At 38.7% G+C, this 13,509-nt stretch overlaps 5 protein-coding genes across 5 annotated transcripts; all 5 read right to left on the bottom strand.

The window, feature by feature from the left end:
- Positions 1–76: 76 nt before the first annotated feature.
- Positions 77–1,549, bottom strand: BNA2 (dioxygenase BNA2; the record flags this gene model as incomplete). The annotated part of the gene is made up of 1 exon (XM_002497737.1): positions 77–1,549. The coding sequence occupies one exon, from the start codon at positions 1,547–1,549 to the stop codon at positions 77–79; it is 1,473 nt and encodes a 490-aa protein (XP_002497782.1).
- A 389-nt stretch (positions 1,550–1,938) lies between these two features.
- On the bottom strand, positions 1,939–2,538 carry MIX23 (Mix23p; the record flags this gene model as incomplete). The annotated part of the gene is made up of 1 exon (XM_002497736.1): positions 1,939–2,538. One exon carries the CDS (start codon positions 2,536–2,538, stop codon positions 1,939–1,941), a length of 600 nt encoding a protein of 199 aa, XP_002497781.1.
- Positions 2,539–2,709: 171 nt separating this feature from the next.
- Positions 2,710–5,916, bottom strand: ZYRO0F13332g (uncharacterized protein; the record flags this gene model as incomplete). Its single annotated transcript, XM_002497735.1, has 1 exon — positions 2,710–5,916. The coding sequence occupies one exon, from the start codon at positions 5,914–5,916 to the stop codon at positions 2,710–2,712; it is 3,207 nt and encodes a 1,068-aa protein (XP_002497780.1).
- Positions 5,917–6,367: 451 nt separating this feature from the next.
- PKC1 (protein kinase C) lies at positions 6,368–10,078 on the bottom strand (the record flags this gene model as incomplete). The annotated part of the gene is made up of 1 exon (XM_002497734.1): positions 6,368–10,078. One exon carries the CDS (start codon positions 10,076–10,078, stop codon positions 6,368–6,370), a length of 3,711 nt encoding a protein of 1,236 aa, XP_002497779.1.
- A 404-nt stretch (positions 10,079–10,482) lies between these two features.
- SEA4 (Sea4p) lies at positions 10,483–13,431 on the bottom strand (the record flags this gene model as incomplete). The annotated part of the gene is made up of 1 exon (XM_002497733.1): positions 10,483–13,431. One exon carries the CDS (start codon positions 13,429–13,431, stop codon positions 10,483–10,485), a length of 2,949 nt encoding a protein of 982 aa, XP_002497778.1.
- Between the last annotated feature and the right edge of the window lie 78 nt (positions 13,432–13,509).

The raw sequence follows: 13,509 nt of genomic DNA, 5'->3' as shown, positions 1-13,509 counted from the left end.
ATAGAGCTATTTTTTTATAATAAAATTGTAATCATGTACCATTGCATAACCTTGTTTGTAAAGAGTATACTGTCCATCACCAGTGTCCAGCAGTGCGTCCAACGCCACTGTCGTCTAAGGAGTCATCATTTAAATCACTACCAAGTCCCAATTTGGCTCTCTTGCGCCCTTGTTCAGAGTCTTCCTGGCCTGATCTCTTTTGAATACCTGGGATGGATGAATCATCCTTGACCCTCAAGACTGCAGTGCTCAAGATTTTCTTCCCCCATTCAGAAGCAGCACTACTGCCAGTCTCATCCCTACACTGCTTTAAAAAGGGTATTAAAGCAGTACCGCCAGTACCCTTTTGTTCCTTTTTACCATGAGTCATTGCCAATCCAGTTTTGAGAGTTTCGGAACCAGATGTTTTCTTTCTGGCTTGTAAAACAACATAACGAGTAACGATTTGGATATGCTTATCACGGAATGATTTCAATATCGCCACACATGCATCGTACGCCAACGTAACCCTCTCGTTGTTCGGATTGCTTAAAACGTAATCGCGAATGTTACTCACAGAGGACAGATGATTCAAAAATTGGGTACTGTGACGAGGCATGTACCCTCTCATTTCCTTGAGGAAGTTGTTTTGATTACTTTCAGCAGAAATGGTCTTACCTTGATCAGTCTTCTGCTTACCATATGGAAAATGTTCGACGCCCAAAATGATATCTATTGCTTGAATCAATGAACTCTGGGCATTAGAACCACCTGCAAAAACCTTGTAATCACCATTAGATCCGTATCTTACACCGTGAGGTAAACCAACCTCCTCCATATTTTTCCAACCTGCCAAAAAAGGTCTGATCCTGTGGTAAAAAATATGAGGATCACACATTTCGTTCATCTTCATGAGAATATCCCCCAATTTGTCAATAGTTTGAGCAATAATTTCCAACTGTTCTATCAGTGTACCTGAATCATTATCCCTAACCGCTTGGATAGCTTTTAAACCTGAAACTAAACATGAACTACCTTCCCTTTCAAAAACCACACTTACTAGATAAAACCAACTTTCGTCTAAACCACCTGTAAAGGTATTAATCGTCGTCAAATTTGATAAATCCAATATATCGTCAACTAAATCCGTATCATTAATAACTGGTTTGAAATTCCAAAGAACTAAGGATGCGTATGTTGCCAATGGTGCAATTTCCAACTCTTCAGAAATCCTTAACAATGGTTGTGCGATGGCATCTGGTATCGTATCGCATGTCTCACCGATCCCCCAAACATAAGCATTTGCAATAAAACAGAGTACTGAATATGCTCTTCTCAGTTCGCGTATATTTGACAATAAACTTGGTTTTACATCTAAAATGGGTAAGCGATCCACAACATTTCTAATTTTTCTAGTAAGAATCAATGATGGCAAATTATTGGCAATAGCTTCCCACTTTCCATAGTATGCATCCGACAGGCTAGTAGCTGGTAAATCCTTTGGTAAGAAACCGGTATTTTCTGAAAATCCATATTCTGCCAAAGTTGGCAGAGGTATTTCTTCACTCATGATATTTTTTCTTTTCTTCTTGAAGTGATACGAAAGCGAATCAGCTTCTTGGTATTGTTATTATGGTAAAATCTGATATTGATAGGTCTGATTCAATTGTCCTTTAAATATTTTTATTATAGTCAAATGCTAGGTGTTGTAAGTTATTCCAATTTTTTCAAAGGCACCTTGTCAGCACATGCTGGCATGAAATATATCGCTTAACAAATATCAAGCAATTTTTGGTCTGGTTATACGAACCTTTGATCACGCAACCAACACAGTTATTTGGCAAACGGAAACTTCAACTATACAGTACTTCAGTGGTGATGGTAATGCCAACGGTGATGATATTTAAGCTTGTCATAAATTCTCCATCAAATTTCGTTCAGTTTTTTCCTTCCATCATCTCAATGCTCTTGTCCAAATTTCCAAAACTGTTCAAGGTAATTGGCATTTTCATCGCAAATATTCTTCAGAACTCTGTCACTATTGGATCTCACAATGGATTCCACTTTCTTATGGTTATCTAACCAAGTTTGTAGCCTCGTCAGTTTACCGAAATGAGTGTCACGTTCTTGTAATTGATCTTTTGAAGCATATGGATCAATTCTTGAATCCAACTGTGATTTCTTGGTCATTGAACTTTCGTCCCCATATTCTCGTAATAGTTCTGATTTCATCTGATTCATTTCATTCTCACAGAATCCTAGTACTTGATCTCTTGTCGACCAATTTGGATACAATTCCTTAGCCAAAAATTGATCGCATCTACCAGCAGAAAATCTGCGAGCTCCATTGGTTCTGTCATAAGTACTCATTCTCTGTTTAATCATATCATCGGTCCCATGTCGTAATGACGATAGAAATGAATCTATCAAGGATGGATTTATGCATCTCTCTCTAGTTACCGTCAATCGGTTATTGGGCCCCTCTCCTTCATTGAAAACCGTATTAGCGTCCAAGGACAATTTTGAAGGTGCCGTCACAGTGATTTCGTTATTTGGCATGTCAGGTATGATAGTTTCCTCTTGAATGTTGAGCTTTTAGTTAATCTTTAACCATTTATCTTTTTGATAAAGGTTTGTTGCAGAAAAGCGATGATAGCAGATTCGAACCATAACAATAATTTACATACAAAAATGATATTAATGATTAGAAAAGTTTATACATACAATTCTTCAGATTCCGAATGCACCTTTTGCCATGTTTTTCGTAGTTTCTTCGAACATTTCATTTAATCCTTCACTCATATCAGCAGCGTAATCGTTAAGCTTATCTTCTATATTATCCCATTTATTCTCCCAAGCACGGGACATGCCCTTGAAATAGCTTTGATTCCTTTGGTGAGAATTTTTAACTGGTCTTTGATAGGAAAAATCGTTGTTGCTAGGTTTTTTCAGTTTTTTCTTGTCATCTTCTAGATTCCTAGAGATTGTTTTAAATGCGATCTTACTCTCTTCATATTTAGATGGCGGTCTATTCTCACCACCTAGCAATTGGTCGATTTGATCACTGGTACAATAAACTGTACCCCTGGCCCATTGTAAACTGTTTACTTGAGGTCTGAAGGGTATTTGGAGAGTCGGATTGTATAGCATATCCGTAGGTTTAGCGGCTGGTTCGTTATAATCATGATTTAGACCGGTAGCCCTGTTATTCACTATGGAAAGTAATGAAGACTCTGACATACCTAGTCTTAGGAAAATATCACCATTTCTCAAGACGTAACAGTCTTTAGCGAACTGCGGGTTAAGGGGTCCTGGAGCCCGTGTTGAGATGTGCTCCTTCATATCCGGTACTGACATAATCTTAATCTCACCATTCATCTGTAGTGTGACAAAATCTGAAGTTTCCTTCACCTCACCTTTAGAACTAATATGGGGTATATAACAGAGGGAACTTGCCACCAAAGGTGCTTTGAATGATTTGTGGTGTTCTGAAGATTTACCAGGACGGATTACACGAATCTCATTAGAAGATGACAGAATAACACAACCGGGAACACAAACACCCGTACTTAGCTCCTTTAGTAGTGCCATATTAGCTACGCAACTACGTCCCGTTTTTTTGGAAAATGGATCAATTTTAAAGATGGTAGAGCTGTTTGTCTTGATACAGTCCACACAGTGAGTGTCAAAAGTACCCTTACCATTCGGGGTCAATTTAAAAGTGATTAGATCACCAGCGTTTGTACCACAAAATAGTAGTACACTTGAATAACCATCACTACCATATTCCATGGTACCAAATTCGGCACATGTCACACATGTACCGTTAAGCTTTGGTATAGCCCTTATATCGCCAATAAAAGTAATTACTGGGCCCCTTCTATCGACAACGATTAAAGTACCATCCTCATAACCGATACAAACAAATCCGACATTACTGTTTTTAACCGTAGAAACTTTTCCCTTTCTAGCATTAACGACTAACGCTGGCATGAAACCTTGTTTCATTTTCTCAGAGGATCTTTCCTTTACATCTATTAGAATGCTTTTATACTCATTAAGTGAAAATCTTCTAAAATTCAAATCCAAATCTCTTGTATCGTCTTGAGGGTTAGGGTTGTAAAATTGGTTTACTTCGAATTTGAATAGTGTAACTTCGCCTGATGTGGTAGCAGCCGCAAGTTCTAAAGTTTCTGGCGCAAAGGATATGTGATCCACAACTAAATCTGTAGCCTTGTTCAAAATTCTTGACAAACTCACTTCAAAGACAGAACTTTCACTCAATTCATTGTGAGAAGCATCCCATATTCTAATAGACCCGTCGGTGTGTCCCGTCGCCAATGCTGAGCGAATGTCGCTCACTCTATAATCTTTCTTAACTGGCATACCACCTTTTAGAATACCATCGTTATTCTTAGCCGCTGACATCATACCTAACCATAACTTTCTAGGTGCAGCAGTACAAACTGCCGTTGTGGCATGAGGTCTAATCCATGAAAGCGTTTGAGGGAACAAAGTTGCCTTGTAAGTAAACAGACCTGATGGATACATCATTGTTTCCATTTCGCCATTGCCTAAAAGAATTAATATTAGACTTGGATCATGACAGCCGGAAAAATGTGGTGATTTCCTTGGTATCGGTAAGAAATCAATAACTGGGAAGTTTTTCTCCAATGGGAACAATTTTTGGTTTTTCGTATTGGCATAGTATTTGCTCATACTTTCATATGTGGTCAAAGAGTAAAGAGGTGTTCCACCGAGGTCAATCATCGTAAAGGCGCAACCCGTTTGTTCGTTTTCAGTGTATAGCAGTAATGAGGTGTATTCTGGATTACTCTGACAAATCCAATTTACCCTTTTTATTCTCGGAGCTCCCGGCATGGGTTCAGTGATATTATTTTGCTTAATGTGAATATCCGTCTCGAATATAGTTCTAGCTTGGATTAATTGACCAGTATTAGCATCCCAAAATACCATCGAATTATCTTCATGAAGTGTCATTATATGCAAAGAATTTGGATGGTAAAGTGATTGCACAACCTTAGGTTTTCTGTGCTTCATCACAGTTTCTGAATATTCCCCTCCAGGTGCGTAAGGTGGAAGTTCGTAAATGAAATGTTGCTTGACCTCAGCCTCGACCAATGAATAAACCACTGTCACATAATTATACGAAATCAGAATTGACGCCATGTCTCTTGGATTCCATTGGATAGATTTAACAGGTGTTGCTCCTTCTCTGGGGAAATATTTAGTCTTTTGTAAATTTTCTATCTTAAAATCTGAGAAGGTATCATGATCCACATCATAAATCATAGTTAGCCCATTATGAAACCCTAGGAATAACCAATCTAAAGTTGGATCCGTCTCTATACATTCAATTTGACCTGGACTAAATAACGAAGTAAGCATTTTCTTTGAATATAAGGAGAAAACCATAATAATGTTCTTGTTATCGATAGCTATTAGAAATACACCTTTAACAAATCTCAGAAATTTGACTCTAGTTGGAGTTCTAAGCACAAACGTAACCTCTACTTGTTGTTTCCCAAAGACATGAATTTCACCAGCTTCTGTTGCTACCGCTAAAAGAGATTGTGTAAAGTCGAATGCTGCTGTAACTGGCTTTCCCCTAAGACCGTAGTGATTTAACTCTTTTGCAGCGTACAATTTCTCACTCGATGAAGAACTATAACCACCGGTTGAACCACTATCAAAACTGCCGCCTGACATTACCTTTGGAGATTCCAGAGCACCCTTCATTGAAAGGTTCCCCTTGGAAGAGCGCTTGCCAAAGATCCCACGGTTCTTATCACCCCCATCTAACAACGGTGAGGGCGTAGTTTCTTCTGATCGGGTTCTTGTAGAATCATCATTTGTGGTGGAGGATTTAGATTTGAGCTTCATGGATACATTTTTCAGTTTCTTTGAACCAAACATTGTAATTCCCTAGACTTTCTTACGGGAAATCTACAGAGTTGATCGGTTATGAAATATTCAACTATGATGGTCCCTTGAATGCCTTGTCTTCGTTCCTTCAAATGCACTTAAAATGTGTCGAAAAATAAGAAATTACTGTTGAGTGCTCTCAACAGGACTCGAACGTAAGACTCTATAAATAATATAAACTGAGCTAAAGGATTTTTTTTATCTATCGGTAATATTAAATGCAATTATACTCTGTGCTTAGACATTTACGATGCCTTTTTTATTTTTATTTTGTTTTTTTTTGTTATTTTGTTGAAAAAAAACTTCTCTGATCCCTTTTCTGTATTAAATTATGTGTGTCGTTTAGTTTTCTGTTTTCTCTGATAATGATCGCCAGCTCACCTATTAATTGAATCCCTGACTAAACTAGTAAGAGAAATTAATTATTAGTAAAGTATTAAAATCAAAGCTCCAAGTCCTCTGGCATGAAGGAAAATCCTCTGAATTCTTCTTGTTGTTTTGTGTCCAAAACAGAAGGTAAAGGCGTTAAAGTAGGTGGTGCAGAAGTGAATTCTTGTTCAAAAAACGAGGTATCTTCCGGAGATTTAATCTCTGGAACGTATGGTGGACGGACACGCAGGTTCAAAATATCATCAAAGTTTATATTACGGAAGAATGGCTCTTCCATAACCTCCTGAGCGTCACGAGTACCAGCACCCAGACGCTTTACTGGATCCTTTGTCAATAACCCTTGGAAGATTTGGACGATATCACCAGCCATGTCAATTGGATATAGTGGCTCATCAGTGAGAATAGCATTAAAAACTTCATCTTCATCATCACCTGAAAATGGAGATTGACATAAAAGCATTTGGTATAGCAAGACACCAAATGCCCACCAATCGACAGCCTTTGTATATTCTTGTTCTTTAAGAATTTCAGGTGCCATAAATTCAGGGGTACCACAGAATGTCGAGGTCTTACATCCATGCCACATCTCATCCTTGCACAACCCATAGTCTGCGATCTTGATGTGACCCTCTGGCGTCAAAAGAATATTTTCCAATTTCAAGTCACGATAAATGACACCGTTTTCATGAAAGTACTTCAATGCCAATAAAACTTCTGCAGCATAGAATTTAGCTCTTCTCACCGAAAGTCTTTGATTTTGTACATGCCACATTAAATCACCACCACCGATGAATTCCATGGCAAAATAGATACGGTTTTCGGTTTGAAATGAACAATATAAGTTGGTGAGGAATGGATGTTTAGCCATAGTGGCTAGCATAAACACTTTCTTTTCAGCTCTAGCACTTTCAATATCATGATTCTGAATAATGTGGTCTTTCTTCAGAACTTTAATAGCACAGAGACGATTGGTATTCTTAGACTTGGAAAGTAAAACCTTACCAAAATTACCTTTACCCAAAACCTTGAGCAGGACAAAATCATCCAATGTGACCTTCTTACGCTTGGTTGCTTTCTTCTTACGTCTCCCAGCACCCTGTGCTCTTTGGGGCGAAATTTGATAATCATTCCTGGAAGCATTGATATCTTGTTGCTCTCCTGATAATCTTGAAGCGGTTGGTGATTTCAAAGCAACGCCTGAGGAGTCTGCACTAGGAACTTGTAATTGGTCTTTCTGTTGTGCCTCGTTAACCATATTTCTAAAAGGATTAGAATCGATGTGATCTAAAGAAGGACCGGCGCCAAGATCAACGAGACCATTTTCATAGGAGTCCTGGAAGGACGACTCTGGTACGTTGGATGACGATAGCGGTTCCACCTGACCACCCTTTGTAGTCTCTAGTTGGCCTTCTCCCATCATAGCATCCATTTCTATATCATACAACTGTTGTTGTCTTTGGATAGCTTCTTCTCTAGCGATTTGTTCTTGTAGTCTCCAATTCTCTAAAGTTTTACGTGCCTTATCATCTTCTGATTCTTCCACATCTATATATGGATTATCTGGAGCCATATGAGCACTACTAGTCTCCGCTAAGGGGTCCAAAGTTCTGCCTTCAGGAACCACCGGTCCTTCATTCTTGTAAGCGTTCTCTGTGAAGTTCAAATAAGTCTCATTCTGGTCAATGTATTTACTTATCTTCTCACCAGTGGACTCTATTCCCTTACTTTGAGCTTGCTGGACTAGTTGCTCCTCTTGATTTTGCAGTGCTTGTAATTCCTGTAGTTGTTGTAGTTGCTGTAGCTGCTGTTGTTGATATTGCAGTTCTTGTTGTTCTAGCTGTTGTAACTGTTCTAGTTGTTCTTGTTTCCGACGTTGTGATATTTCAGAGTTTTTCGATTGTGAAGATGGTGCGACTTCATTTTTGGTCCCATGAGCTGTCTCCCTATCTGTGGAGGGATCCTTTGATGCTGCCAAACTGCTACTCTCACTCTCACGCTTGTAGTGTGCATGATAAGATCTTTGACTTGATTTACCTGGAGACGAACCACTAGCGGCAAAAGTGTTAGATGAAGAGTCTGTTTGGAAAGAAGGAGAGATCCTCTTTCTCTTTTCTTGTGATCTCTTGGTATCTTGAATGGTCCTCAAAATCTTGTTGGCCATCTCCATGGACATACCGCAGAAATCGGGAACCAAATGAGAACATTGAGCATGACACATAATACCACATTCAGAACACTTGCGCACTTTTTGTTTACCCCATGGTAAGATGTAACCGCAGTGACAACACCATTTGGTTCCCCTATTAGCCACAGGCTCGAATCTATGAGGAATACGATGATTCAACTTAGCTTCATCAGGATCTGATTCCGTAGTAGTCTTTGCAATACATTTGGTAACCACATTACCGTAACATTTCTTATGACAGAGAAATTTACAATCTTGACATTGGAATCCTGTATATCTTAAAAAATCACCACAATATGCACAGCACATAATGTTGTAAAATGATTTTTGTACGAAATGATGGCCATGTTGTTCATAAACTTCTTCTTGTCTATTAATGATTGCACCATGTCTGTGAAGACCACCGACTCTATTCTTCTTCACTGGTTGAGACGATTTTTCAAAGGCTAAAGTCAGTAGCAACTGTCCTGCTGGTTCTAATACAAACCATGAGCTTGTTGAAATTCTATTAGCGATATGCGGCGCTAGTGCACCGCCATGACCGGCACCTCCTTGACCGGTGGAAGAAGATAAAGTTGTAGTACCACTTAGAGCTGATCCACGATTTGAAGGGACTGAAGGCCCAGCAGAAGATGAGCTCATAACTTTAGAAGCATCTACCCAACCTTGTTGATCAGTACTTTGGCCCACCTTCTTCTTACGAAGTTCTTCAGCGACATCAGATAGTAACAACCACATGACTGCCACTGGACTCATCACGTCGTTAACTTTATCATAGACGGTAATTTCTACTTCATTACCCCTTTCGACATGTATGACTAGATCTTCATTCCATCTGTCGTTTCTAGAGGCTCTTGATCTAGCCTTGATAGTATCATCAATCTTAACTGTAATGTAACTTTCAGGTTTTCTTGAAAAAAGAGGTGATTGAATGTGATCCACATCTCTAATTGCTGTGACACCTATGTGTAATTCACCTGTAAGTTGTTTTCTTCTAAATTTCGGTTGATTGGCTAAATTATCGTTATCGTGTTGTTTAAACTGATCCAAATCAACATTGATTGCTTGATATTTTTTCAAGGCCTTGGTTAACAACAAAATAAGGCTTCTAGATTCTTGGGCACCACCTTCAGCGGCCGAACTACTCTGAGCATCACCATCAATCTGATATAATTTAGTCAATTTTGCATTGGCCTCTTGATATTGTCTTTCTACTTGCAGCTTAAATTCTAACTGTTGTAGCATGTATTGGATCCTTTGCGATAAAGAAGGACAGTCATATTTGACTAAATCTAATCTTGAGTAGATGTGTTCCTCGGGTGAAATTGTGGAAAGATGACCATATCCTTTCTTAATGTTTTCCACCGGCTTGTTCTGTGGAGCCTCACTGTTAAGATGTAATCTGTTGAAAGTCTCCTCTAAATACTCAATGTTTTGTTTTGCTTCTCGAATGTTCGTATTGCATTTTTGAATCACCATAACATTATCTGTCTTTTTCTTTAAATTCGAAGCCCCCTGGATGATATTGCGCTCCCGCTCAATCTTCCTTTGGATTTCCTGTTCTACCTGTGAATACATCTTGTAAAATATTTTCGAATGACCACAGAAGCTATAAATCTCAAGGGATCGCCCAGATCACCTCTAATTGTCAAAAGTATTAAAATTGAAGAGTTGTGTTGGAACAGGTGGTGAGGAGCCACTATGAAAACTCAATTCCTTTTATTCTTATCTCTACCTTTTCTCCCTTTCTCTTCTTCTTAACCGACCCAATGGGTAAATCTTCCTCTGATTCTCTCCTCAATTCTTTTTGGCAGATCGTTCACTTCAAACTCCTTCTTCACTGTATTGTATGTTGGGATCAACAATTAGAAAGGGCGGACCTCAAACTTCTCCTTTCAAGCCTCCCATGTGCTATCATTATGTACGAGGTTTCGTAAGTCATACGGATCTGTATTAAGCTCGGCGGCTAATTATCTATATATTCATTTACTGCACTGACAGGAACATCCTGGTGCTGGACACACGTTATGCTTTTCGAACCACTCTTCAGCATGGCCGGCATGCATTCCGTGGTTACAGCTTAGACAGAAACTGAACCATTCATTTAACCTTAATTTCTTCCCCTGGTAATTTTCATTCCCTCGGTCGATTTGTCCTTCATCTTCATCATGCTCATTATCTGGTTCTTGAACTTGATCTTGTGGTTGTTGATCAGCCCCGTTTATTACAAACGGTAGATTTGAAGTGCCTAGTGACAACAGGCAGATTACACATCGTGGGAAAGGTGTACCACAGTGGGGACAGGAATGCTTCCGATTTTGTCTCTCTAATGGTGAAGGTGTATTTGTCATTCCGTATTTTTTGGTCATGTGGAGGGATCCATTACTTCCTCCCGTAAACTTGTTGTTATTGTACAAAGATGAATTCGTTTTGCTAATATTCTCTTTACAGTTCATACATTGAACGTACATTTGTCTTGGTTTCACTTCAGCCCTAATCTCACCATTGCTCGTCTCTGATAGCTTTGTTCTCAAACAGTCAAACTTGGATCTCATGGCAAATAACCCCCATGAGTTAAGCATTGATCTATAGGTTTGCACCCATTCGTCAACCCTTTTGTCCTTGAAATAACGTGGGCAGCCAAATAGTGATATGAGAGCTGCCGTTTGGACGTCACTTGTTTTGTCCACATAAGATTGTAAAAGATCGATACCACTTGGTGTAATACCAGTTAAAATCAGACCTTCCAATTCACCGCTTTTTATCACGGCAGAAGAGGTACGTTCCAAAAATCTGCTCAAATCGATATCATTTAAGAATCTTAATGCTACACCAAGTCTTTCTCTTAATGATATGGCAGGTTCGTAAAGAATGTCCCACCAGTCGTCATCCGCTATGAAGGCAAATATCACTCTTAGATAAGGGTCTTCCAATTCTGCTGACATTTTCCTACACTGTTGCCTCCAAGAATTATTACCAGGTTGATCCTTGTAGGCCATGTAACCAGCTACAGCAGTTGCAATTAGATTTAATTTTTCCTTCTTGGCAGAACTTAAAATTTCTACTGCTTTGGGAATGTCTCCAAAGAAAACCGCCCAAGCTGCTGCTTTCTCATAGTTTCCTGTCTTGATAATATTTTGATATTTTTCTTCAAAATCGGAGGCAGATAAATCCCATCCTGATATAACGAGACATAGTTTTCTTTGGGTCAATTTAGGTGAATCTGCAAATCTAGAAAAACCACTTTTCGTACCTAAGCCCTGTTTGTGCTTCCTACGCAGTTTAATGATTTTTTCAATCTCTTTTTCCAAGTGCTTGTCATTCAGTATTCTACCTTCCCTTAATCGATTTTGATTTGAAATACCTCTTAATCCGTCCCAAATCCCAATGATACCTTCGTAACCGAGATCTAGATCTCCTGAAACCATGGTTCCATCATCTACAGCTGCTTTGGCAATGGCGATCCATCTCCAAGTATTTCTAATATACGTATTGTTTTGGAGTGTCTTAGATCCATCAATCATTTGTACAGTTGCCATAGGATCCAATCCATAACCTAACATGGCTCTGGCTTTAATTATCACACTAATGTCCTTTTCTAGTAAATTTTCAGGTTTCCAAAGAATGGAATAATTATTCATGCCTAAATAACTATTCTCCTCATCGTCTGTAACTTCTAAAGATCCGCGATCTTCATCACTTTCCTCTGTATTCGGTAAATAATCATTTTCTAGATCCAAGTCTTCAAAAGATAATCTCCTCATTGATTTATTAACGTTTTCTACATTTGACTTTTGGTTCCCACTTGTAATTCGAATTTCATCCATATCTGGTACTTCGCAATTAGAGAGCATCAATGAATTATAATTGTTGAAGGAAGTCTTTGTGTAGCTCTGAGTTACAGGCATTCGATAAACGGTACCTGATTGTCTCATACAAAGCAAACTCGTTTGATAGTTATGTTGAGGAATATAATCAAAAGTAAGCACTCTATCAAAAGTAGTGTTAATATCACGAACTCTCGATACAAATAGCCCTTCCACATCATCACCATCTTCCTCTTTGGATCCACATGAGTCTAACCACCATCTTTTAATCATGTCACCTCGGTGAAGGGTAGCAAACTCTCTGTTACGAACGGTAGACCAACGGAAACACGAATTCATATATTTCTTAGAAGCAGCACCAATACCTACCAATTTTTCAAATACCAACAATGGTTCTGCCACTTTCAACTCTGTAGATGCCGCTGAACCAGCAATTTTTCTCTTATCCCAAATTGCTAAAGTGCCATCATCGCCATAAGTGCTGAATTGATATTCATTAAATGGATTCAATTTAATATCGTAAGAAAGTCTCGTAGGATGTTGATATATGGGTTGTGGAGCTCTGATATCAATTTCCTTTAGAAATTTCGTACTCGATACAATTATTCCAGTTTCATTCAAAAACTTAGATGATACGATGTTTTCATTGGGGCAGTAGGAGAAAGTGGGATTAACGATACTAGAGCTGGTATTTTGATAATTGATATCCCAAATTTGTAAGGACGGATCATTTCTATTTCTATCAAGACCCATTGCAACTAACCCATTGCTGTTAACCCCAAGTGTATTAACACAACGTTGCTGTTTAGCTCTAGCTCTCATATCAATCGATTCGTATTCAGGGTTATCAGCCATCATAATATTAAATAATCTCACGTACCCTCCTTTTTCACCCACTGCAACTAGCCCAACTTCAAAATCAGAGAAATCTAAGCATGTAATACTACCAAAATCTTTAACTGTATGCATTTTCATGATAGAATCGTCAGCTTCATTTTGCGGATCTACTTTATAATGGGTAACTTCGTCCCTTGTTGGGTTCACAGAAACATAATCGATCAATTCGTCATAACTCCAAGTAGTGACCTTCTTGATTAACCCCATTTCTAGGGACTATCGTTATCAGATTGCGATGTTTTGTTCAGTTTTCGTAATATTATAATCTTGGTTATGAATGATACG

Source organism: Zygosaccharomyces rouxii (genome assembly GCF_000026365.1).
Source record: "Zygosaccharomyces rouxii strain CBS732 chromosome F complete sequence".
NCBI classification, from domain to species: domain Eukaryota; kingdom Fungi; phylum Ascomycota; class Saccharomycetes; order Saccharomycetales; family Saccharomycetaceae; genus Zygosaccharomyces; species Zygosaccharomyces rouxii.
This window is presented reverse-complemented; position numbering and strand designations above follow the sequence as displayed.